This window comes from Bos javanicus, chromosome 16 (genome assembly GCF_032452875.1).
Source record: "Bos javanicus breed banteng chromosome 16, ARS-OSU_banteng_1.0, whole genome shotgun sequence".
In the NCBI taxonomy this organism is placed as follows: domain Eukaryota; kingdom Metazoa; phylum Chordata; class Mammalia; order Artiodactyla; family Bovidae; genus Bos; species Bos javanicus.
The window spans coordinates 50,300,855-50,326,344 of record NC_083883.1 but is presented as its reverse complement, the minus strand read 5'-3'; the positions used below and the strand labels follow the sequence as shown (position 1 = coordinate 50,326,344).

Sequence of the window (25,490 nt, the reverse complement as noted above, 5' to 3'; positions counted from 1 at the left end):
GCTTTGGGGGCGGTCCCGGAGCGGCGCTGGCCTCCGGCAAGAGACTCCAGACTGGACTCGGAGGCGCGATCCCGCTCGGCTGCGAGTCACGTGGGCTCCCGCGGGCCAGGTGGGGACAGCGACGCAGGCAGCGCGGCCAGGTACCTGGGGCGCACCCCGCCGGCCCCTCCCACCGCCGGCACTCGGAGCCGGAGCCGCCGGGCGCGCGCCCCGCCCCACCTGGCCACCCACCTGGCGGGGCCGGGGCGCCGCCGCCTCCCGCTGGGCCGCACAGGAAGTGTGGGGGCGGGGACGGGGAGGGACCGAGCGGCCGGACAGAGCGCCGGGCCGGGAGCTGCTGCCCGCTGGGGCGCGGAGCCTGGAGGCTGTACCCGCTGACGCGCTCGTAGCTCCGTCCTCCGCCCCGCAGCGCAGGTAAGCCTGGGGGACGGGTGAGAGGGGGAAACGAGTGAGCCTGGGGGACAGGCGAGCCGGGGAAGGGACGGGTGAGCGAGGTGGAGGCAGGGGGTGAGCCTTTGGGAGGGGGCTGGCCCCTTTCCTCACCTTCGCTTTTCCAGAAAGCCCCGCCCCGGGGGCCGCGACACTTTGCGGCTCCCTCCCTCCGCAGTGGCTGCCCAGCGAAGGCAGCGGGAGGGGACAAAGCCTGGCTGGACCTAGAGCTCCTGACCCCACTCCCGAGCTTCAAGCGTCCCAGCTGCCTGCTGCCTTTTCTCCTCTAAGCCCTAGGGGACACTCCTCGCCGTGGAGGGGAACTCTGCCGCCCACTGGGGCATCAGGGCTGAGAGATCCGTAGGAAGACCCTGGGACCTTTGAAAGCAGGTGGAGGGAGGGAGCAAACGACCCTCCCAACTCTGGAGAATCTGTTGCCCAAACCCACTTTGGTACCAAGTGTAGCAGCCCCAAGAATGAGGACTCCTCCTCACCCTGGTGGGCAGACGGAGGGGATCTGCTCATTCTTGGCTAAGGAGGGTGAGCTTAGGCTCCTGAAGCTGTGGGTCCCACTGATCCCAAGACCCCTGTCCTAGCTGCCCAACCTCCGTTTCTGCATCCCGGAAACAAGGATCTGTTTTGAGATTCAGCTGAACCTCAGCTCAACAGGGGCCACTTTGGTGGTGGGGGTAACTCCGCATCCGACCTGGGGGTGAACAGTCTGCATCTCTTGGTGTGGGGCCTCAGGGGGTGCTTGTCAGGCCAACCTGTCTACCCTGCAGCCCCATTGACTAGTGCTTGGGCGTGAGGGCTCCAGGTCCAAATCCTAGCTCTGGGTCTCCTAAGTTACTTAAGCCCTCTGGCCTCAGTTTACTGTCTGTGAAAGGGGAGCAGTTAGGTGCTGACTCAGCCGAAGCTGGCTCCTCTTTTGGTCGCTGCCCTGACGATGCCCACAGGCTGTAGAAGCCGGCATCACATCTTGCGCACTACCCAGGGCTTCCCCGGGTCCTCCCTGGCACTTGCAGGGGGGAATGGCAAGCTGGCAGAGGCCCCTCCCCCACCCCCTCTTACCTGGGCACCTAGAAGAGAGGAACGTGTGGGAGAAGGGAGCATGCCAGTTCCCCAAGGGCTCTGATTCCCCACGGGCTCAGGGAGAGGGGGGATTGTCTCTGACCCTGCACGGAGATTCTCTTCACCTACACGAGAGGAAACCAGGGGCAGAGGTGAGGTGGCGTGACATGGCTTGCCCCGAGACGCCTGTCTGTGCGTGACCCGTTGGGCATGGCACTCACCACGTCTGGGTCCCGGAATTTTAGTTTCAGTTTCTGAATGGATCTCAGCTGCTTGTCTCCTTTGCCTGTGGCAGTTGCCTTGCCCAAAGCCACTGACTACCTGTATCAGTGTCTTTATTTCCAGGGAGAGTCGCTGCTCACCCAGGCGTCCCATTGGGGCAGCGAGGATCTAGGTCAGGACGGGGCCTGGCTCCTTGCCCAGCTCTCCGCTAACTAGCAGCCTGACCCCAGCAGGTCACATTCCCTCTGCACCTGGTTTCCTTGCCTGGCAGAGCAGGGAAATATCTGCCTTCCAGAAGATCAGTGAGGGGCAAGACACAGGGGGCGTGGAGTATTTGGAGGACGCCTGAGGTCACCTGTCCAGGCTGTCTGTCCAAGTCAGGGCTCTGATTTCTTATCTGGGGCAGCTCAGGGGAAACAGCGTCTGTGCCAGCCAAGCCTGGCACAGGGACCGGGTTTTCGGGGTGGCTGTGTTGAGAGACAGGATGGGAGCCATTGGCCAACCAAGCCAGGAGGGTGGTTTCCGTGATGCCTGTGGTGCCCCAGAGGTGTCACGGGTGCAGGAGGCCCACCACCCACCTCCCGCTGCCAGGCCAAGGGCGGCCAGGAGGGTCTCCCAGCCCCCATGGAGGCGGGTGAATCTCCAGTTAGCTGAGACAAGGTTTCTCCGCCTCATCACCGCGGACAGTTTTTCCAGATGATTCCTTGTCGTGGGTGGTCCTGCGCCCTGTAGGGTGTTGAGCAGCATCCCTGGGGCTCTACCTGCAAGAGCCCCCAGCTGTCCCAGCCGCCTTTCAGACAGACCTATGTGCTGTGTGGTTTATGAAGCCCAGTCCTGCCCCGGATTCCGTGTAACTCCCAGTCTCCAGCCTGGCCAGGCAGAATTACCTGAGCACAAGGCCATCATGGTGGGTCAAGTTTGCCTGAGCAAAGACGGGGTCATGTGAACAGTGCCGGGGAGGCCGAGCCCCGCCTCCCCCCAGGCAGGGTCTCATCAGCCAGACCTAGAGGAAGAGATGCCGCATGGATGGAGGTGCCGTGGTGTCCTCACCCGAGGAGTGGCAGGTCCCATAGTTGGTGCCGTGTGGATCCTGGTGACTGAGAGCTCAGTGATCAGAGCCCCAGGCCAGGCAGGAAGGCTGTGCTTCTTCAGGGCAGCCCACAGGATGGTGCTGAGCCTCCTGGGGTCCAGGAAGCCCATCTTTCGGGAAGAACACAGGCTCAGGGGGTGCTGGGCTGCAAGGGCCCCTGAGCCAGGCCAGCCTGAAAGGCAGAGTCAGGTCAGGGCCAAGTGTAGCTTAGGACTGGACAGGCTGAGTCAGGTCACTTGAGGCTGCCGGGGACGTCCCCACCTCCATCTTCAGCACCCCAGCCCCCTCCTCCCGACCGAGCCCCACGTGCCCCTTACCCAGCTCTGCATGTACACTGGGACACAGGGAGGCTGTGAAATAAAAGTACTAGTCGCTTAGTCATGCCCAGCTCTTTGCAACCACATGGATTGTAGCCTGCCAGGCTCCTTTGTCCATGGGATGCCCCAGGCAAGAATACTAGAGTGGGTTGCCATTTCCTTCTCCAGGGGATCTTCCCAACCCAGGTTTCAAACCCAGGTCTCCTGCATCACAGGCAGATTCTTTACAGTCTGAGCCACCAGGGAAGGCCCTTACCCACCCACCCCTGCACGGGCACCGGGGACACTCGGAGGCTGCTTAGTGGCACAGGGGGAAGCCACTGCTGTGGTTCCCAGGACCCAACTTGTGGTTCCCCAAGCCCCGTCTGAGTTGAAGCCAGCAGGGCATCACCCGAGAGGGGGCACACGTGGGTCTGGAGCCTCTGATGGTGCTGCCCTGGCGGATTCTGCTTTCTTGAAGCAAAGTACCAAGCAGGCTAGTTCTTCGCCCAGCTCACCAGGGCCTCTTCAGGGAGACGGGATCCCAGGAGAGGAACAGGAGAGGTGCCCACGATACTAGCATTCACGTGTCAGCTTGGGAATTGAGCCCAGCTGTTTGTGGGGACGTGGACAGGAAGTCATCCCTGCTCCTGAAGGATGCACAGGCTCCATGGGGGAACAGAGGGACAGATGGATCACACACAGCCCCCGCCGCCATGGACACTGGTTGGGGAGCTTTCCAGGGATGCCTTTGCTGGGGAGCAGACTTGCCTCTGTGGCTCAAGTGGTCGCTGCAGGGTGTCTGGCCCCTCTCAGCGACATTGTTGCCCAGAGAACATGGCTGGCATTGAGTCTGTGCTCTGGGCCCTCCCCTGTGCTGGCTGCAGGACACCAGGCAAAGGCCAGTATCCAGTGAGAGTGATGAAAGAGAGGCTCTTAGAGCCAGTTGGTTGGAGGAGAAATCCCGAGACACAAACCCAGTAGAGAATCCCAAAGAGCCTGCCAGGCAGAAGTGTGTGCTTGTGTATATGTGCTCATGGGTGTGTGCCCACAGGGCACACAGGTCTCCCACCAGCACTTGCCTGTCTCTTAAATAGAAGCCAATGGGGATGTTGAAACAGCATATGGAATCCTTGAAACGAGAATAGGCTTCTCTGCATCAAGAGCAGGAGAGAACTCTTGGTGGGACCATGAAAAAAAACATTTGGTGGAAGGCAGGAATCTCCCGCAAAGGAGGACGAAAGGCAAAGGAGAGAAGAGGTCTGAAATGAGGGGGAGGTCTCAGCAACAGCTATTCCAGAAAGAGACCAAAGCATCAGAGTTGGGAGAAATGATTAAAAAAAAAAAAAAAACAGCACCAGAAAACGTGCGGACCTAAAAGAACACGTGAGCCCGTGGCTCAGCGAGTGAACGCGTATCGATGGCTGCGTCCGTCCTGCGAGCAGTAACCACACCATCAGTGACCAGGGCTGGGGAGCCTCTGGTCATGACGAGGACGTGAAGTCAGACCAGTGTCAGTGTCTCACTGGCAGTGGAAGCTGGAAGCCAAGGGAAGAAGGCTTCTCTATTCCTGAATAAAATCATTTCCAGTGGGACTCTCCAGGCACAAAGACGACATTTTCAAAGGTCTCCTCCCATGACCCTGCCTTGGGAAGGTGCCAGGGGGTGGGCCATAGCTCAGTGGGGAGGGAAGGAGGAACGGGGAGGACCAGGCTGCAGGGTAGGGGCCAGAGTGCCCAGCTCCTGCCCTAAAAGCAGGCAGGGGTCGGCCTAGCAAGGGCGGTCTGATGCCTGGATCCCGTGAGCACAGCATCCAGATGCCTGGGGCAGGGGCACTGGAGTGCATGGAGAAAATTAACAGGAGGAAAACCAGCCAGTAAACAAGAGGGAATTATTAATGGGAGGGAGGCTGGGCAGGCCGGGCTAAGACAAACACCCACAGGGTATGGCCGAGCTGGGGCTGGAGCTTCATCCGCTGGGCTGGAAACAGTGGGTGATGCCCACAGGTAGGAGACGGAGAAACAGCAACTGAGCCTTATTTGAAATTGGGAGAAAGCTGAGAAGCTGGGAATGGTGCTTTGTGGCAGGCAGGGTGGGGGTGGGGCATGAGGAGAGGATGCCTGTCTAGGATGATCAGCCTCTCAGTGCTGTTGGACTTTTGACCCTATGCCCAGGTATCTCTGATCAGCTAAACCCAGGGAGGAAGAAGACGGGCCCTGCAACGGCTGCAGCCCCAGGAGCCAGCTCCAGCCGGGCCCAGGCTCTGGGGCTTGTGCAGAGCGGGATTGCAGCCCACACGCCTGGCACAGTGCCCCCCTCCTTCAGGCCTGGGTTCCGGGCTGGTGGCACCCCAGGCCTGTGGGTGCGGCTGCCATGATTAGAACCCAGGTCACGCCCAGCAGGGGCTGGCCTGACCGGCTCCATCTGGTACCTTCCAGCTCCAGAAGAGACTTTGTCCTCTCCTGGGAGAGGCCGTGCCACTGGCCAGGTCTGGGCCAGGGCTTCAAGGAAGGGTCAGGCTTGGAGCCCGAGATGGGGAGGAGTGGGGGAAGAAGGAAGAATGGGGCCAGGGCGGGGGTCCACGGGCACCACGGTGTTGGTGCAGGCCTCTCAGTGCCCGCAGCGAGTTTTTATAACAGGGTAGCTGCCCTGCAGTAAATACACCGTGGCTAGAAAAAAGGACTCAGGGCGTCTCCTGGACACCCACTCAGGTGCATCTGCTTTGTGTGTGTGTGTGTGTGTGTGTGTGTGTGTGTGTATACACTCGCTCGTATGCGTGTGTGCCCAGTCGTGTCCGACTCAAGGACTGTAGCCAGCCTGGCTCCTCTGTCCATGGAATTTTCTAGGCAAGAATACTGGCGTGTGTTGCCATTTCCTAGTCTAATCTGCTTCGTGTGCATAGATGGAAACCTGCATTTCTCAACCAGTCCTGGGTACCAGGAGTACCTGGGTACCAAGTTAAGGGGAGGCTGACCGGGGGAGGTATGGACCCGCCCACGGCTGCCAGTGCCCAGGGAGGCCTAGGGTGGCTGCCCTCCTCAGCCTGGTGACTCAGAATGTCCCCAGGAATGCGTGGGCCGTCGCCCTGCTGTGGGGGTGGCCAAGGCTCCAGGGCCAGCCCCTCCCTGCAGGCCTGGAAGCCTGAGCCACACACGCCTTCCTGGGATGGTGTTAGAGGAGAACCTGTGAGCTGGGGCAGAGAGCGGTGCGGAGAGCCAGGCCTCCAAGGGACGGGGTCCAGTTGTTCCAGCTGCCCCTGTAGGTGGGAGAGGGCAGGAGCTTCTGGGTGAACACCAGGGTCATTGTCCTCCCCAGACCCGCAGGGAAAGTGGCAAGGGATACCGTGGCAAAGCTCTGAGCCGAGGCCGCCCGCCAGCAGGGCCACCTGGGCCGGTGACCTGGATCCTTAGTTCTCCATCTGAAACACGGGCTCCCACCCTTGACTGGCCTTTGTGACTTTAACGTTCAGAAGCTCTACACACATTAATATGAGAAGCGGATGAATGGTGGCTCTCTTTGTTTCCCTTAAAAGTAAACAGGAAAGAATGAAAAGAGCATGTTCCCTCCTTGTGAGGTTCTAAACCACAAGCTGGTCCTCTTGAGGCTCATAGATGACCTTCTCTTCAGCACTAGTCATCCCCCCAGCTGTTCGGTGGCCAGGCCCCCATTCAAGCGCTACATGTACAAGCTCCCCGCCCCTCCCAGCAACCTCAGGAAGCAGGGGTGGGGTGATTACTATTGGGCCCACTTTACAGATTTTGAAACCGAGGCACAGGGAGCCGCAGGGGGAGGTGACAATGGGAGAGAAGATCCTCAGGATGGATTGGTCAGTGGCCCGAGGCTAGTGCCCAAGAGGCCCAGGGTGTGGCAGATGGCGTGGACCCAGCCACACTGGCTAAATAATGTGCTCCCAGCCAGGATGAGCCAGTCTGTGCTGCAGCAACAAGTAGCTCCATCAAGTGCTTAGATACGTGGGGTCCGGGGACCCTGCTCACCCCAGGCCCGTGGGCTCCATCCCCACACACGTGCCCACCGTCCTTGCTGCAGGGGAAGGCATGGTGGGAATCTTGCGGCGGTTTCTGAAGTTTTCTGCCAGGAGGGACATACATCCTTCTGCTGAGGCCTGGCCGTGGGGGGAGGAGGGAAGCAGGTGTACTGGTGGACAGACAGGACAGTGGGCTGCCTGTTGGGGAGGGGGCGGGCCGCCAGGCCAGCCGAGGGCTGGAGGATGGGAGTGGGTGGGGACGGAGAGGATGAAAGGGCCAAGGTGGGGCAGGCTGCTGGGAGGGACGGGCTGGACCATCCGAGGGGATATGGGCAGAGCCACCTGTCCTCAGAGGCACCCAACACAGGCCACAGCGATGCCCAGGGAGCAGCAGTGTGTGCTGGGGCTGCGGGCTCAGGGTCAGAGCTCTGCAAATGTCCCCTCCCTTCTGGGTTCCCGTGCACACGGTGACCGTGCCTGGCAAGACTGGAGACGGATTGTCGGCCCGGTTCTAAGTTCAGAAGCCTGGGAAAGGGTGAGTGTGTCTCGGGGCCCAGGGAAACGTGTAGGTGACGGCCACAGTGGCTTCGCTCTGTGTGGGGCAGAGAGTCAGGGCAGTCAGACAGGCCTGAGTTCAGATCCTGGATCCGTCGCTTCCTGCCCTGTGTCCCGGGTGGGACTGGCCGCAGCCTCTCTGCCCAGTGAGAATGGAGATGTGGTGCCCCTTGGGCTGGATGAGCCCTCACACCTACACCGGCCCCTCAGCCCAGCCTTGAGCACCCCAGGGGGTGTAGCCATGCTGTCTGCTGCAGGCCTCGGGGAAGCCCAGCAGGCAACACTGTTCATCCTTCTCTTGTTGACCGTGGGAAATGGTGCCAGGAGGCCAAGTGGCTCTTCCAGTCCGAGTCTTTGGGGTCCCAGGCCACAGACCTGCACTGCCGTGAGCTTACGCCCCGCAGGGGGAGCACAGAGGCCCCACCAGGCCAGCCTCTGTGGTCTGTGTCTACCTGGTCCCCAAAGCTCAGGGAGCCTGTCGTCCATCCGGGTCCCTGCAGGTCTGTGCTGTCCCGAGCTTCCCCAGGTGCCTCTGGCCAGCTGTGTACTGACTTCCATGGGGACTCCTGGAGACTGTGGGCCATGTGACAGCCAGCTCGGCTTCAGGTGGCAAGACCAGCCTTTGAGCACTGGATCCTGGTTGACTGTACCCCGGGCTCCGGCTGGATCGGGGCTGCCCTCACCTCCATCCTTTCCCCCAGGGTCCTGCGGCCACTCAGCATGTCCCAGCGGTACTCAGACAGCTCCGTGGAGGAGAAGCTCCTGGAATACCGCTTCCACTCAGAGCTGCGGCTAGATGCCAAGGGGAACCCAGCATCCGGGCTCCCAGTGGTCCGCGGCTCCCTGCACAGCGGGAGCAATGCCGCCTTCCAGCCCGACACCCCGGCACCCCCAGAGCCGGCCCCTGAGTCCCAGGAGCCCAGGACCGTCATCCTGAGTACGCAGAGCCCAGCAGCCCTGAAGATGGGCACACAGCAGCTTATCCCTCGGAGCCTGGCTGTGTCCAGCAAGGCTAAGACCCCGGCCCGCCACCAGAGCTTCGGGGCAGCCATGCTCAGCAAGGAGGCTGCCCGGCGGAACCCCCAGCTCCTCTCGGCCCCCAGCTTCTCCCTGGATGACATGGACTTGGACACGGGTCCTGGAGGGATGCTGAAACGAAACCTGAGGAACCAGTCCTACCGGGCAGCCATGAAGGGTCTGGGGACTCCAGGCGGCGAAGGGGGCCCCGTCCAGCTCACCCCCAAACTCCAGGCTCTGGCTGAGGAGCCTAGCCAGCCTCCTGCTCGGCCTGCAGCCAAAAATAAGGTAGGAGGCCCGTCTCTCTGGTCAGTGGTGGTTGGGGGAAGGTGAGAGGGGGTCTGACCACACCTTCACATCATCATGCGGGTGCTCACTTGCACAGGCTCCTGGAGGGATTCATTCCTGTTAGCCTGATAGCCACTCTATGAACAGAGCATGTATGTCCCCATTTTACAGATGAGGCAGCAGAGGCTTAGGTCAGGAAGTTGAAGGCATCCCTTCTCTCAGCCACAGCGGGGAGCACTGCATGGGGAGGGCCCTCTGAGCCCCAGGAGGGAGCCAGCCTGTCTGGAGGATGGGTTTCAGTAGTGGCTTTGCTGCATCAGCTGGCCTGGGATCTGTCTGCCCAAGGCTTCCCATCGGGGATTCGGGGGAGCTGCTGACAGGTCCAAAGTTGGACGCTGCCCTGCACGCTGTCCCTTGCTGCCCTGCCCAACAGCCAGCTCAGGGCTCCCTGTGCCCAGGGTGCCATCCTGGCTACCTCCTCCACCATGGGCTCCTGTCCAGACTATGAGCACTGGCCCTGATCTGGGAGAAGCCCAGACCATCTGTCAGAACACTGGTGACCCTGCAGGCAGAGGAGAGGGGAGGACCTGAGCCCTTGTCCTCAGGCTAGAGACACCCCTGGCCTGGTGGGGGAGGCGCCCCCGTCATGCCAGCATGAGAGCCTGGACTGCGATTCTCCATACCCGCCTAGGGCCAGGCCTGCAGGGTCTTCCTCTTTCATGCTGGCTTCGTGCCTCCAGCCGACACTTCCTGAGCCCTCAGCCACTGGGTCGACAGGCCCTGGGAGAGCTCCTGGGATGGTGGGGCACAGTGTTATAGGGGCACCGTGTGCTGGGCTAGGGGTTGTCAGGGTGCTGAGAGAGCACAGAGCAGAGGGGTCCCCAGGAGCTCAGGGCCCAGTGGGGAGAGGGGTCCAGAAGAAAAAGGATTAAAGCAGAACCATAGACACAGGGTGGGGGCAGGTGTAGGAGGGGCCAAGGCAACAGCAGGCACCCAGACCTGGAGGCGGAAGGCGTGGGGGTGCCAGGTGGGGGTGGGGTGCAGGGTAGCGGGACAGCAGCCAAGTGTGGCTGGGAACACCACGGCCCTGACCAGCATGGAGAGTTTCAGGCCCCAACTTGTTTCAAGAAACCAGCTCCCTTTTTCCTGGAATCCAGGGACCTGCGAGGTCAGGGGAAAAGGATCCTGGACAAGGAGGCGGGCTCAGAGCAGCAGCTGGAGGGTCCAGGCTGTGTGGCCTCAAGACCCCTGCCCACCCCCAATCATCCCTGCAGACCCATGCCCCATCAGCTGCAGGGACCCTAGCCTTTGCTGGGACTGGATGCTCACATGCCAGCCCTGCTCCTCCTGCCTCCTGAGGTCCCAGATCCGTGGGGCATGCGTGCAGCCCCAGCTCCCCACCCAGCGCCCCTCACGGTCATCTAGCCACAGCTGTACTGCCCAGCCTTCCTCCAGGCCTGGTCGTGATGCCCCACTTTCCCGGGCATCCCCCATGTCTACATGCCTCCACCTCCAGGCAGCCCTCCTGGACCTGCCCAGCCCTCGGTAACCTGCCCTGCCCACTCTGAGCCCCTGTCCCATACTGTCCTGCCTGCCCTGGCCTCTGCTTGGTGGCCCCGCATCCCTTGTGGAGCCAACGTTTATTGAGCATCTTCTGCATGCCCAGCGGAGCACCTCCCATTGGGGGTGGTGTCATGCTTGGAGTGTGCAGTGGTCTCTGGGGGAGGGAAGCTGTGACCCCCGCCCACCCCTCCGCCCACTGACCACCTGTGTGTCTCTCTGCACAGAAGACGCTGGGGCGGAAACGTGCACACAAGGGCTCCTTCAAAGATGGTGAGTGCAGCCACGAGGCCTCCTCGGACAGCACTGCAGCCGGACTGGGCTGGGGGCTGGTCTCACTGGGGCGTCCGGGGAGGTGGTGAAAGTGTTGGGTGGGATCCCTCCAGGGCCTGGTGGTCCTTCTGCCCTGCAGCTCTGATAAGCCTAGAAAGTTCCCTTGGACCCTGCCATGCCAGGGATGGGGCAAGGGCAGACAGAGGCCCCACGCTCACTTGCAGGAGCTGCCTGTTGAGCACACTGGGTGCACCAGGCCCTGCCAGTGAGACCAAGGTCTGGGCAACAGTCACACCGTCCACAGGACCCGTGTTGGAGGCTTGGGGCCATGGGTGATGGCTGGGCATGGCAGGGCCCAGAGCAGTGCATTCACCCTGGGTGGGCTGTCTCTGGGACCCCCTGGGAGTTGGAAGGGTAGGTGCCCTCCCAGCCAGGACGTAGCCACTGTTGCGTATGAGAGGCTCCAGCTGGACAGGCCCCTCCTCGAGCCCTAGCCTCTGTGGACAGCACAGGCCTGGGCTTGGGAAGGCGTCAGGATCAGACCCCAGGAGAGCAGCAGCAATGCCTTAGGTCTTGGGGCCATATGGGAGGGAGAGGCTTGTCTCAGCCACCACGAGCCGGGCACGTGCCCGGTGGGGCTGCCCTGTACAGCCACTGTGGAGCATTCTCAGCCCCATCCAGTCCCATGCGGCCCCCCGGCCCAGGCCATGCAGTTTGGCCCCTGACCGCTCTGATTTGTCCGCTCAGCCCTGATCCAAAGGTGTTTGGCACAGGGACACCCTGGGCTCCCAGCACCGCCATGGGAGCCAGGCGGCCCAAGGGGAACCCGCTCTGGGAGCCCTGCACCACCTGACGCTCTCAGGGCCTCCTCGGGGGGACTCGACCTGCAGGTCCCTGAGGGGATCAGACCGCTCAGAGCCCCCAGGCCTGTAGATGATGTGCCCCTGTCCCCAGACCCCCGGTTGTACCAGGAAATCAGGGAGCGAGGCCTGAACACCAGCCACGAATCCGACGATGACTTGCTCGATGAGCCCCCCAGCCCCGAGGGAACCCGGAAAGTGGACGCCCCCATCGTGGTCAAGAGCTACCGGCCCCCCCAGATCACCTGGAGCCAGCTCCCAGAGGTAGGGGCTGCAATGGCAGGGAAAGGCCATGGGTGGTCCTCCCAGTGAGGGGGGAGCTGCCCAGAAGCACCGCATCTGTGCTCCCTTTTCAGGGGCATCTTGCTGGTGCCTCAGAGCTGGCCTGCCCCATGGGGCACCTTCAGGGGGCTACTGGGGGAGAGGTTAGGGCAGATGTCATCTGTGTATGTGTGACAGGCATCCCACAGGTGAGCTTCATGCCCTCTGCTCCCTGCTCAGGCTGACCTGTAGGGAGCTGTGGGCACAGGGCACCCCTTCCCAGGGCGCTGACCCTGAAATGTGCCTGGAGGGTCCAAGTGAGGAGGCAGGAAGGGAGGGGAAAGGCCAGGCTGAAGCCACGTGCCACTACCAAGCCCCCCACCACCTTCCACATCTGAAATCAGGGTTGGTCCCCTCAAAGCAGGGCGGTGGGGTCTCGGTGGAGAGTATAGCTGAGACAGAGGCCCCGAGCTCTAAGCGGAGAGTCAACTGTCACTCCCCAGGAAGGTGCAGCTGGCCTGGGGCACACAGGCTGCTGCCCCATCCCCTGGGAGCCAAGAGACGGAGCTGCAGGGCGGGCTGTGGGCGCAGTGGGCAGTGGGGTGAGGGCCCCTGGCTGTGGTACAAGTTTCCTCATCCACACACCGCAGGGCATGAGGCGGACTGAGGAACCCCGACCACCTACTGAGCTCCACGACACTGCCTGCCATGGGGTCACTGGCCAGGGAGGGCCCAGGAGGGGGTGGGGTGAGGGCAGACAGCTGAAAAGGGCTGGAAACGCATGTGTGTGCCCACCTGCCTGGGTCCTGTGTGGATGTGACCTCCAGGGTCAGAGCTGGGTCAGGATGCTGCGCCCTAGAAGGCCGTCTGAGGTTCTGCTCTCGATCACCTGAGCTCAGGGCATCTCAACCCAGCCTCTGGGCTGAGAAGGGAGCTTGGGACTTACCTTCCCAGCCCAAGCGGTGCTGGCAGCCTCTTCCCAGGCTGGTGGGGAGGAGAGAAGGATCGGGTGGCTCTAGTCCTGTAGTGGGCTCTCCCAACGGTCTGCAGGGACACAGTGGGCATGCTGTGATCGAGCGGGCCACACTCTAGCCAGGGCAGCTACGGGCCAGGGGGCCTGACGGGTGGAGAACAGGGCAGTGCTTCTTGCTGGAACACTGTTAACCCTATCTCCCAGGCCGGGTGCTGACTCTCCTGGCCCAGGTGTGCCTGAGTCGTGGCCCTGCCCCCAGCACGCCCCTCAGCTTTCCCAGGGCTCTTTGCCTCTCTACCACCACCACCTCCAACCTGCCACCCCAGGCAGCTCTGTAGGACAGAGCCCCCTCCCCACTTCCAGTGCCTGCTGGCCTTTCCCTCTGGACACCCATGCTCTCTCTTGGCTGCCCCTGGGCGCTTCCCAGGGGATGTTTCCACAAAGAGGAGAGATGTGGGTGATGGGACTGAGCAGGGACAGGCCAGCTCAGCAGTCCCACTGTGCCGAGCCATGAAGGCCGGCTCTGCCATCCCCGCTGGCTCTGGTCCGACAAGAGGATGAGCATCTGGGAGGTACATCCTGTGATTCAAGCCTTGCTGTCTGCAGGTGGTGGAGTCAGGCATCCTGGACCAGCTTCCGGCCGAGGAGCGCAAGAGGCAGGAGGTACAGGGTGGGCAGGGGCATCTGCTTCTGACAGCCCAGGCAGAGGCAGGGACAGCAGCCATGGTGATGCCACCTGTTCACTCATTGCCCGCCTCCTGGTACCAATGATGGCTGATGCCTGGGCATGGTGAGGGTTGGGAGTGACTACCATTACCCACTTTCCACACGAGGGTGGGAGTCCTTCCCAGAGTGCAAACCCAGGAGAGTGGCTCACCACCTGCCCCCCGCCCCGACAGCTGTGCTGACAGCCCCACCCAGGTCCTGTCCAGGGGGCCCAAGTCCTGCGCCCTCATCATATCCCCACAGCCTGAGTGCTTGTCACCAACACACCCTGGACCAGGCCCCCTGTGTGGTGGGGTGGCTCCGGGCAGGGCCAGGGGACACGGCTGCCCCATGTCCGCTCTTCTCTCACCCCAGGCCATCTTCGAGATCCTTACGTCCGAGTTCTCATACCAGCACAGCCTTGGCATCCTGGTGGCCGAGTTCCTGCAGTCCCGGGAGCTGCGGGCGACCATGACCCAGATGGAGCACCACCATCTCTTCTCCAACATCACAGATGTCCTGAGTGCCAGCCAGAGGTGAGGCCCGGCCCGGCACCCTGGCAGCGGCCCAGGCTCTCAGGAGGGTGGGAAGGCCAGGACTCCGAGCGACCCTGGTCTGCAGTGTGGATGGACCTACCGTCTGGTCTGGAGCTACCTTGCAGGGGCAGGAAGCACAAGAACCTCAAGGGCCCTGCGGCCACCAGGAGCTGACCCCAGGGCACACGGACATAGAGGGCCAATGATGAGGCATGAGTTGCCTGCAGAGTGGAGCAGGCCGGGGCAGCTTTGAGTTGCAGCCCCGGGTCATATTCCACAAGGAGGCGTCTGGGGCCCGGCCCAGGGCTCTGGTTGCAGGGCTGGGAGGTGGAGGGGCCGGCTGTGCAGCTGCAGGCCTGCCTGGGCCTGTTTGTGTGTATGTGCGTGTGTGGCAGCAAGTCTGTGTTTGTGTGTGTGTTTACTTCCGTGGAGGGTGAGGTCCAGTCAGCACCCATGTGGTCCAGCCCCGCACTGCCTTGCATCCTAGGCAACCCCATCACACCCTCTGCAGTCTCCCTGAGCTCAGCGTCCTCTCCCTAACCTAAGGGGTGGGTCCCACACCTGCCCCCTTGCAGACAGGGGCAAAGTGTGGGAAATGATCAGGTGCTGGACCCACCTCACTGAGCACCCCAGTCTGCTGCCCCAGGACCCCCATGGAATCCAGGGCCATCTCGTCCCTGGGATGGCACTCCCCGCAGGACTCCAGTGACCGGCCATGGGAAGTCTGAAGCCCCTGACTCAGTGAGGTCCTGGGGTGGGCTGCCCCCTCCTGCAGCTCTGACCTTTGTCCTGTGTTCCTGAGCGTGGTGGGGCTGAACACATGGACCCTGCTCTCTCTGCCCTCCACAGACCCCGGGCTCCATCCCTGCCCCCTAGTGGGGTGTCCCGGCCTCCCTGACCCCCTGACCTGGCCCTGGTAGCTCTTAGCCACTCCCAGTGGCCTCCCCAGAAACTGGCTGTTTGGGGTCAGCTGCTAAGGGCCAGCTCTCCCAGACTGTTCTCGGGGTCACCTGTGAGAGGTGCTGACCAGTGTGGGCTGCCTGTGCATACACGTGTGTGTGTGGTCCTGCATCCAGGCAGCCAGGCCTCCCTCTCGGGGCAGGATCTAGGGGTGGGGGTCCCCATCTGCCCCAAGTGGGGAATCTCAGAATGCTCCCACTTACAGGAAGGGCAGCCCCTTCATGAGTGGAGGGTCAGGCTGGGGCCCAGTGAGTGGGGGCCTGAGGACCCCTGCCCACCTCCAAGCCAGGCCTCATTCCCCCTCCCTGAGACCCTCACCAGGCTTACCAAGGATAATAAGAGTCCAGGGCCCCAGGGCAGGGGGCCACAGATTGGTGCGGTTTCCTATCCTCCGGGATGGACGGACCTGTCACAGGTCCTGGGTGGGGCTGCTGGGGGCTCCTTGGTGTCCTCAGAATTGGAGCCTGGGCCCTCCTCCCTACCCTCTCCCTGCTTCCCTCACTCACCCTGGGAGGATGGTAAGGACCCTGCTGGACTGGCTGCCTGGGCCTGGTGGCTCCCCACAGGGGTGAGGGCCAGCCAGCATCCCCGTGTGGGGCAGGTCTTGGCTCAGGACTCTGCTCTCTGCCCTCAAAGGTCAGCTGGCTGTCTTATCTCCCAGACGCCGCCCCAGCTGGTCCCGGCAGCCCCGCTCAGCAGGCTCTAAGAGTCGATTGCGGGTAGAGAAGATCATAGCTTGGAGCCTGGGGTTGGTCCGAGCAACTGGCATGGGAACGGGCCTTGGGACAAAGAGCTTTGCTCAGGGGCAGAGCTCTTGGGGTGGGAGGCCCCTAGCTGCCTTGGCCAGGATCTGGTCATGTGATGAGGCCTTGGGGTCCAGTATCTTCTGGCTGTGCAGGGTGCACCCGAGGCTTCAGCCAGCAGCTGACACCCCCAGTGACCCAACGCGGGTCCAGCCAGGCCCAGCCACGAGGCAATGGCTGCCTGTGGGAGCGAAACCCTAGGCAGCCCTGGGTCAGCACCGGCCAAACTCATTTATCTTCATCTCCCTCCCTGAGTCCTGGGTTACGGGTGAGCTTCAGCAGGCAGCCCAGCAGGAATTGGGGGTTTGTAATCACCTGCAAGGAGCAGAACCCCTGCCCCAGCCCTGAGCTGGGCAGAGGGGGCCAGGCCTCCAGGCAGATGTGGGCAGTTCTGACCCAAGTCCCAGGGAATCAAGTCAAAGCAACAAGTTCTTGGTCATACCTGTCTGCATCCCATGATGCCAATTAGAATCTGTGCCAGAATCTCGCAGGGAGTGGCCTTGGATTTGGCCGTGGGTATATGCCCAGTTATTTCAGGTTTAAGGAGCAGATCTGGGGTTTTCCCAGGAGCGCCTTGGGCAGCCAGCCCACTCGGTGCGCACTGGTCCCCCTGTGTGCGTGTGTGTGCACGCGCACGTGGCCATGGACAGACCAGCAGCTCCTGGCCCCCCACCCCCACCCCCGCAGATTCTTCGAGGACCTGGAGCGGCGGCACAAGGCGCAGGTGTGCGTGGAGGACATCAGCGACATCCTGGAGGAGCACGCGGAGCATCACTTCCACCCCTACATCTCCTACTGCTCCAACGAGATCTACCAGCAGCGTGCCCTGCAACGGCTGACGTGAGCTGGCCCCGGGTCCGCAGGGTGGGAGGGGGCCCCGGGAGGAGCAGACCCCTTGCCTCCAGCTTCTGCGGCTTCCCTCCGATTCCCGTTTCTGGACCAGCCACGCCACCCACTGCAGCTGAGACCCCATTCTCTGTTGCAGAAACAGCAACGCCACCTTCCGGGAGGCCCTGCGGGCAATCGAGCAGCGGCCAGCATGTGGGGGTCTGCCAATGATTTCCTTCCTGATCCTGCCCATGCAGAGGGTCACCCGGCTGCCCCTCCTGACCGACGTGAGTGCACAGCCGTGGCCCCAGCCTGGCATCGCTCCTCCTGACCTCACTGAGTGTCTGTTATATATGATTATGAAGACAATTATAAGACGACTTTAACTGCCATGGTGACCATAGCTGCCCACAGAGCTCTCTCTGCTGGGAGCTGCTCCAGCACTCGGCGGGTTTTGGTCACTTCCTTGGTGGGTCACGGGGTGCCTTCACGTCCTGAGTCTGATTTGGTGTCCCCCAGACCCCTGCTGAGCATCAGTCCAGGGTTGTGGCTGCCTCCTACCCAGAGCCCCTCGGTCAGTTGTCCTGTGTGGACCTGGGGTGACCCAGACACCGTCACCATCCCCAGGGGCTCCCTGGAGTGGCTTATGCTCTGAGATGCCAGCTCATGGGACAGAGGGGTTCGTGGGGGTGAAAGCCACACAGGCATACCTAGGTACACAGGTGCACACTCACGGCAGGCACAGTGTGCCTGCACACATGCACACAAGGGCCCTGCTGAACTCAGAGAGGCGGCCTGTAGCCCGTGCTCCGTGGGTCAGTGTCCCAGGCAGACAGGATATCAGACCCTCCGGGGCCCTCTGGGACATGGAGAAATAGAGGCCTCCCTGCTGGATGAGGACAGCCAAGGACTGAAGGGGTGGGGCCTGGCAGGAGCCCTCTGAGTGTCCCCAAGGTCTGGCACAGGTAGGGGAGCCCCTGCCCCAGGGAGGCCGCTGAGCCAGGGTACAGGAGGCTGCTCGTGGCTTCTCATGGATGGTGTCTTCCTGCAGACACTCTGTCTCAAGACACAGGGCCACCCCGAGAGGTACAAGGCAGCCAGCCGTGCGCTCAAGGCCATTAGCAAGGTGAGGAGGGCCCAGGGGTGGGGATGGGGGTGGTATATGAGGTGGGGGTCCAGCCCAGCCTGATGGCAGAGACCCTGAGGGTGGGGCAGGGAGGGTTTCCAGGTGGTCCCTCCCAAGCTTCTTGAGTGCTGGTGGGGAAACTGAGGCCCAGAAAGAGTGGAGCTCACACAGTCAGTGGGCCTAGGCAGGACGGGGACTAGGGCAGCCATGAGGGCCAGCACCGTGGGTAGCCAGGCCAGGCTGGATGAGGGGTGGGAGTGGGGTGCCAGGCCATGGCAGCCCATGGCAGCGGCCCGCAGCAGCTGCTCTCCCGTGCACACCCTGCAGCTGGTGAAGCAGTGCAACGAGGGCGCCCACAAGATGGAGCGCACAGAACAGATGTACACGCTGCACACACAGCTGGACTTCAGCAAGGTCAAGGTAGGTACGCCCAATCCCGCCCCGGCCCAGGCCCTGCTCTGAGGTCAGGGGTCACCGTCCCCAGCTTGCAGGCTGGAGACAGGCTTCTGGGGGTGACCCCCACCCCTACCGTGAGGCCTGGGACTGAGCTCTGCCTCTGCCTCTCCAGCCCCTTCCCCACCTGAGAGCGGCCCCTTTGGCCACAGGGCCCAGCTCCAACTCTCCTGCCTGAGGCTGGCCGGGCGGGCGGATCTCTCTCCAGCCTGTGCCCCCACCCCCAGGGCTGCAGGAGCAGAGGGCAGACCCGGCGGCTGAGTCGGGGGAGCTGGCAGGCCCAGTTGCAGGGCTCACCCTGGGCCAGGGCTCCTTGTCAGCTGCGCTGGAAGCCAGGGCTGGATGACCTCAGAGCCACTCAGGCTTCCCTGTCCCTGGCGGGTCTGGAGGTCTGGTGGTGGAGGTCTCAGCAGCCTACAGTGCCTCCCAAGCAGGCAGAGCTCAGAACTCTGCCCCCACAGCTCCCCCACCAGCCCACAGACTAGCCGTCCTTGTGTGGTCCAGGGGCTGCCCTAACTGCTGCCTATGGCAGTGGGAACTGCTGGCTGGAATCAGGGCCTGAAGGCAGCCTCTGCCCGCCACACACCACCCCCCCCACCCCACTGACCTTGATGCTCTACCCCAGCCTGTCTGTCTGCAGCAGAGCCCTGCGGGCAAGGTGGGGTGGGCAGAAGACTCAGAGGGAGCCTGGGGCAGCTCTGTGGGTGGGGCCTCGGCTTATCATCAAGCAGACTGAGCTGCTGACCTCCAGTCTGCAGAGGCAGCCAGGTGGGCTGGAGCCGGATGGGAACCCGCCATGGGCAGGCGGGAGGACTGCGGAGCCATGGAGGGGGGACACGGAGGCTCAGACAAGGGCAGCAGGCTCCTTGAGGGTGGGTCAGGGTGGGCTTCACAGAGGAGGCATTTGAACCTTTGGCTGAGGTCCTGATCCTCTCTGCGGCTGGGCAGCAGAGATCATGTTTGGAGTGAATATGTTCCCGACCAGAGCAAAGACCCAGACTCAGGCCAGGCTGACCCCTGAGCGGGGCTCTTACCCCCTACCGCCATCTCTCAAAACTGGAGGGCTTGGGGGCAGGGGAGCAGCGAGCCCAGGTTGGGGCGAGGGGGCTCAGAGCCCCCAGAGGGGTGGGGTGTGGGTTGGGGCATGTCTGGGGAGCAGAGGCTGGTGGGCAGGCTCTCCCAGCTCCCCGCAACCACCCTCCTGCAAAGTCTTCTCTGTCTGCCTCTCCCCATCTCTCTCTAGCTTAGCAGGCCAGAGCGTCGGTGCTGGCCATGTTGGCGTGAGACCCATGTGGGCAGGGGCGAGGTGTCCTGCCCGCCTGTGCCTCTCACATGTCCCCCTTAGCCCAGCCTGTTCTCTAGGCCATGGAGGGGGAGGAACTTCATTTACAGGAAAGGCCCCTGGACACCAGATGTGGTCCTGCACATCAGGGGCTCCTTGCAGTCTGCATAGGTGCAGCCAAGCCTCCTGGTTCAGGGGGGCCTTCGGCAGGTGCCCAGTGGGCCCCTAGGCCTGGCTGGAGGCAGGGCAGGTCTATCCTGGGTTGCTGGGTAGGATCTGGATCCTGGCCTGGCACAGAGCTGCTGCCCCATGGGGCTCCTGTCCGCAGACTGAATGGCCCTTTGTTTGAGGCCTGGATATTTGCTCTCCCTTCCTTGATCCAGCCCCAGGGAGGCCTGGTCACCCTGTTCTCAGAGGCAGGGCTTTGTCCCCTCAGCTGCATATCCCTGCCCCCCAGGATTCATCCCAGGAGCCCCTGTGAGACTCGCCCCAATTCTGCGTTGCCCCCTAGTCCCTTCCTGCCCCCTAGGACTCACCCCATCTCTGCCCTGCCCCCAGTCCTTTCCTGCCCTGCCTCAGGACTCACTTCAACTTGGCTCTGCCCCCCAGTCCCTCCCTGCCCCCCCAGGACTCACCCCATCTCCGCTCTGACCCCCAGTCCCTCCCACTGATCTCTGCCTCCCGATGGCTGCTGAAGCGCGGGGAGCTCTTCGTAGTGGAGGAAACCGGGCTGTTTCGGAAACTCGCCAGCCGGCCCACATGCTACCTGTTCCTATTCAATGACGTCCTGGTGGTCACCAAGAGGAAGAGGTGGGCCCCACCCCTGGGTGCCAGGCTGCATGGTCCTAGGATGGGGAGCAGTTAGCAGCTGTGGCCTTGGAGCCAGGGAGGTGGGCTGGGGCCAGCCCTTGGGAGCATCCTTCCGACTACCTGGCCCTCAGGCTGCCCACAGACCCCTGCAGCATCTGGCCAGCCACCTGTCTCCCTACAGCGAGGACAGCTTCATGGTCCAAGACTATGCCCAGGTGGACCACATCCAGGTCCAGAAGATGGAGCCCTCAGAGGCCTCTCTGCCGGGGGGCGGCAACCGCGGCTCCTCTGTTCCGCACCCCTTCCAGCTGATCCTCCTGCACAACAGCGAGGGCCGCCAGGAGAAGATCCTGCTGTCCTGCGACTCCGCGTAAGATGGGAGGGCTTCCTGGAGGCGGGGCCGACCCTGAGAGCTCCGTGGGGATGGAATGCCTGATCCAGGGCTCCCGGGTGCTGCACTGTGCCAGGGGCAGCCCAGTTTCCATGTAGTTCACTCTCCTGCAGTTGGGGAGGAGATGCCAGGTGCAAAATGTGCGAGTGAACAGTCCTTTTTGTCCACGGGGGTGAGGACTAAGGGGGAACAGGCAGGGAAGGGGGGGTGCCCGGTGGGGGCCCTGGGGAAGGAGCTCCAGCAGACCCAGGAGCACAGCGGGGCTGCAGCAAGGGTGGGGGCCGTGGGGGGCAGTGAGGTCAGAACAGCGCGGGGACCAGCGCACAGAGAGGTACTGGCCACGCCTCCACACCTCCACCAGCAGGGCCCCTTCCCAGGAGGGAAGCCGAGGCTCTATTTCCAACAGCAGACTGACAGGGTGGCAGGGCATTCCAGACTAGTGCCAGGAAACAGGGTAGCCTGGGTTGTGGGGGTGCAGCCGCTGCCCAAGTCTGTGGCCACAGGCAACTGAGCTGGAGTGGACTGGCCCGTAAAGCTGTTTCCCAGCCCCGGCCCTGCCTGGCCCCAGGTCAGCCTGCCCCAGAGGAGGCCTGCATGCCGCTCCTTCCTGAGTCTGACTTCCTGCACCTTGGCCCCAACCCAGCTCAGTGGGTTAGGCCGACCAGGGAGGCCACCCACTTACACCTCCCACTCAGGGTTGGCTCACCAAAGGGCGCCCGGGCAGCATAAACCTTCATCCCACTGCCTTCACACCTCGAAGGCTGTGGGGGCTCAGGGACCCCCATCTTCCCACCATGTCACACTGGCTGGGGGGCGTGAAGCAGAGGTGATCAGCTGGTGGAATCAGCCTCGGGCCTCACTCATGGGCCCTCTCCCCCCAGGAGTGACCGTGCGCGGTGGATCACGGCGCTCACGCAACGGGAGAGGCAGGCACGGGGCCCCCCAAACAAAGGAGGTGAGAGCCTGCCCCTGCAACCAGCAGGGCTCACAGCCCCTTCCCTGCCCGGGGGCTGGGGTCAGTCTGGAGTGAAGAGGTGCTGTCCAGCCCCCAGTCCACCCCACAGCCTGCCCCAGGGTGACCTGCCAGGTGGGGGCCCTACCCCAGGTACGTGTGTGTCCATCTGGGCACACAGACCCAGCACTGGCTCAGGACCTCGTCCTCCCGGCTGCCAAGTGACCAGGGAAACTGAGGCCAAGGAGCTGGAGTGGACTGGCCCGTAGAGCTGTGTCACAGCCCCGGCCCTGCCTGGCCCCTGAGAAGCCTGGAGCGCCCTCTGCTGGTGTTGAAAGTGAGAGCAGCAGGTCCCGCAGCCTCAGGAGGGGTCCCAGCTTTATCGGGAAAGCTGCCCGGTGACCATGCGCTGGGACACCTGGGGGCCGCTGGGCTCCACCGAGACCAGGCCACAGGGGGTGTGTTGGGACAGGAACCCTGCCCACCCCCTCCCTGGAACAGTCCTGCCGCTGATGCCTGCCTTCCCCAGACCTACTCCAGGTGGAGATCACTAAGGCCTACCTGGCCAAGCAGGTGGATGAGATCACACTGCAGCAGGCGGACGTGGTCTTGATCCTGGAGCAGGAAGATGGTGAGCACAGGGTGATGGGCCTAGGAGGTCTTGGGGGGGTCGATGGGCCTGGGGGGGTACACGGGGTGGGGGAGATGGGCCTGGGGGGTGCACGGGGGGGTGATGGACCTAGGGGGTGCATGGGGGGTGATGGATCTGGGGGGTTCACAGCGGGGGGCGATGGATCTGAGGAGGGTGCACGGTGGGGGAAATGGACCTGGGGCATGCATGGGGGACGATGGGCCTGGGAGGGTGCACAGAGGGGGGAGATGGACCTTGGGGTGCACGGTGTTGGGGAGATGGGCCTGGGGGTACATGGGGGGACAGTGGGCCTGGGGGGATGCATGGGGGGAGATGGGCCTGAGGCTGTACATGGGGAGGGGGAGCAGTGGGCCTGAGGGCATTCATGGGGGGCAATGCAATGGGCCTGGGGGGTGCATGGGGTGTGATGGGCCTGGGGGCTGTACACGGGGTGGGTGATGGGCCTGGAGGGTGCACAGGTAGGGGACAGTGGGCCTGGGGTTTGCCTGGGGCAGGCAGAGAGGAGGGGCTGGCAGGCTGGTGCTGAGTGAAAGTCTGAGAACCCTGCCCACAGTCCAGAGCACACTGGTGTGGGCAGCTGCCCCAAGACCCCTAGAGAAGCAAGCACTTCATGGGCTCACACTGGGCCCAGGGGCCCCTTCAACAGCCTCCCTCAAGGATATCTTCACATGAATCAGTCTCGGGCTCGGAAGTGGGTTCCTGGTCACTCTGTGTCCTAAGCAGGAGATTAGCCCCTGCGAGCAGCTGCTCAGGACGGGCCAGGTTTGTTGGAGTGAGCTCAGCGCCTGAGGCCAGTGTCGGGGCCGAGCACCTGCTGGAAGACCAACTGTCTGTGTGACCTTGAGCAAGGCCACTGATTTGGGGCAGGGTCAGCTCCAAGGGATGCCTGACCCTGGCATCTTCTGGGACGGTAGCTCTGAGGGCTGAGGACCCGACTTAGGGGCCCCGCCCTCACCTGCCCGGTGTCTGGATCCAGGATGGCTCTATGGCGAGAGGCTGCGGGATGGAGAGACAGGCTGGTTCCCCGAGGACTTCGCCCGGAGCATCACCAGCCGCGTGGCCGTGGAGGGCAACGTGCGCAGGATGGAGCGGCTGCGTGTGGAGACGGACGTGTAGCTGGGTCTGCCGGCACCTCGCCAGGCCGGGCTGCGGCCGTGCAGCGTCAGTCCACACTCCATCAAGCGGCCCCGCCTGTTCCTGTGGAGTGCGGTGGGCCGGCCCCTGGGGCCTGAAAGGCCCAAGGCCCTGTAGGCTGCAGCATGGGCTCTGGACACTTCCAAGGAGGATGGTCACGCGTCCTCGGGGCAGCTTCCTCCAGGGCAGCTTCCTCCAGGCGAGCTCAGGAGCCAAGCCAGCCCCGGCCCCAGGCTGTGTCCCCGGGAGGAGCCCTGCCTGACCTGCTCACTGGCCTCACCCTCCCCCAGCTCCTGGCTGCCCCGTCCTGTCCCCCGTGCCCCCAGGGGGCAGTGAGGCGGTGGGTGTGTGATCGAGGCAGATGGCCCTGAGAAGAGCGGGAATCACCTGGAGGGATCTCCCTCCCACGCCTGTCCTGCCCCAGCCTAAATGCCCAGGGCTGCCCCGTGTTCCCAGAGGTGGGCCAACTGGAGGAGGTGACCCTGCGGTGCCAGCACTGAAGCTGTGACCTTGAGGCATTAAAGTAGTTCTTTAACACCTGGATTTGCACATTTGTGAGCCCCAGCAAAGGCTACAGCAGTCCCTGCAAAATTCCCACGGGCCGGAACTGGGCCCCCTGTGTGTGCTCACCTGTGCTGGGCCCCGGGAGCTTGTCTGGGCCCACATTCATGGTCACCCTGTGCCATCCTTGGCCCTGCCCATCTGTCCACCTGGAACGTCATAGGCAGGGCCATTCCCAGGAAGCCCCTTGAAGCTGAGCCTGTTCAGTGGGTCTGGGGACTCAGGGACATGGCAGAACCTGTGGCAGAGCCCCACTAGGGTGTCCCCTCATCCCTCACCTCCCTTAATGGCCCCACTTCTCAGCCAGTCTGCTCGCCAAGGACCCCCTGGTACTTGCAGCTGGGCAGAGGTGTGCTGGCCTGGCCTCGGGGCAGGGGGAGAAGTGTCCTGCTCCCCAGGAGAGGGTGATGGCCAGCTGGTGGCAGGGTGCTGCTGGGCTAGGTGCGAGAAGGATAGGTCCACTCTCCTGGGAAGCCCCCTGCCAGCCCTCCCAGTTCCCAGCCCATGCTCAGTGCTTCTCTGGGCCCTGCCAGTGCTGTCCTTGGGGTGGGGGCTCCCAGTGTTCTGACGATCTGCCAGAGCCCTGCTGGGGCCCTGTCGTCCTTATGACAGCCGGGGTGTGGATCCCTGGCGCGACCAGAAGAGGGTGACTGGGGGAGACCCGCCCTCTGTCCCATCCATCCCTGGGGCTGGCTGCAGGAGGAAGGCCGGCAGTGGCCTGAGCAGGGTGGAGGTCATCCAGGCCCCGCCCACAGAACCTCGTGGTTGGGGTGTTCCACACCAGGAGGGAGGGGCAGCTCCTTCCTTTAACCTCCAAGGTGACCTGCCCGGCCTCCAGCAGCTGAAACGGGGCCTCCGGCAGCTGGAAGGGCCATCCTGAGCAGGGCATCTGCAGGATGGTGCGGGGCCAGGCTCAGTGTGAGAGGCATGATCATGGGGGGAGGGGTCACCAGAGATCAGGCCCAGCTCCTCCCCCTTGGACAGGTGGGAATCTAGGGGCTCCATTTTCCTACCTGTGAGCCAACCCTACTGTTTTCTTGGAGCTGCTGGGGGGCAGTCTGGTGACCAGGGTGAAGAGCAAGGGTGTGTGTGTGTGCACGCACGTGTGCACCCTTGGCAGAAGTGGGTGGACAGAGCCGCTGTGTAAGCAGCACCCCTGCCCCTTCTCTTCCCGACTCTCAGGTGGGCGGGCCAGCCCCCACCCATCCTTTTCCAGGCACGTTTTTGGTACAATGGAAAAGCTCTGAGGCACGTCCTCGGTCACGGACCTGGGGTCTGCAACCTCAGCTGGTTTTCTTCTGCGAAGTGGACACAGGTCCTGACATGGGACCCCTGTCTGTGCCACACACCCCATCCACTCCCACAGTTGCCACCCATCCTCCTGGTCACTGGAACCCAGTGGACTTGAAGGCTGACC

At 63.1% G+C, this 25,490-nt stretch overlaps 1 protein-coding gene across 4 annotated transcripts; it reads left to right on the top strand.

Moving 5' to 3' along the window:
* The first annotated feature begins 280 nt into the window (after window positions 1–280).
* ARHGEF16 (Rho guanine nucleotide exchange factor 16) lies at window positions 281–24,049 on the top strand. Of its 4 annotated transcripts, XM_061382971.1 has the most exons (15): window positions 284–414; window positions 8,350–8,953; window positions 10,741–10,786; window positions 11,741–11,910; window positions 13,487–13,543; window positions 13,961–14,121; window positions 16,572–16,724; window positions 16,870–16,999; window positions 17,764–17,838; window positions 18,166–18,258; window positions 20,232–20,383; window positions 20,565–20,753; window positions 21,656–21,729; window positions 22,256–22,357; window positions 23,355–24,049. In XM_061382971.1, exons 2-15 carry the CDS (start codon window positions 8,369–8,371, stop codon window positions 23,492–23,494), a joined length of 2,127 nt encoding a protein of 708 aa, XP_061238955.1. In that variant the 5' UTR covers window positions 284–414; window positions 8,350–8,368; the 3' UTR covers window positions 23,495–24,049. The 4 variants fall into 4 exon arrangements, 3 of the variants coding, with proteins under 3 accessions (XP_061238954.1, XP_061238953.1, XP_061238955.1); XM_061382970.1 differs by lacking the exon at window positions 23,355–24,049 and having other exon boundaries at window positions 281–414; window positions 10,744–10,786; window positions 21,656–22,348; XM_061382969.1 differs by lacking the exon at window positions 23,355–24,049 and having other exon boundaries at window positions 281–414; window positions 21,656–22,348.
* Window positions 24,050–25,490: the final 1,441 nt, after the last annotated feature.

Excerpts from the sequence above, each read along its gene's own strand:
- ARHGEF16 (XM_061382969.1), top strand. The coding sequence starts at position 8,369 with ATGTCCCAGCGGTACTCAGACAGCTCCGTGGAGGAGAAGCTCCTGGAA. Across the intron at positions 14,122-16,571 it reads GTCCTGAGTGCCAGCCAGAG|ATTCTTCGAGGACCTGGAGC; the intron begins GTGAGGCCCGGC and ends CCACCCCCGCAG. Across the intron at positions 17,839-18,165 it reads CGCTCAAGGCCATTAGCAAG|CTGGTGAAGCAGTGCAACGA; the intron begins GTGAGGAGGGCC and ends CACACCCTGCAG.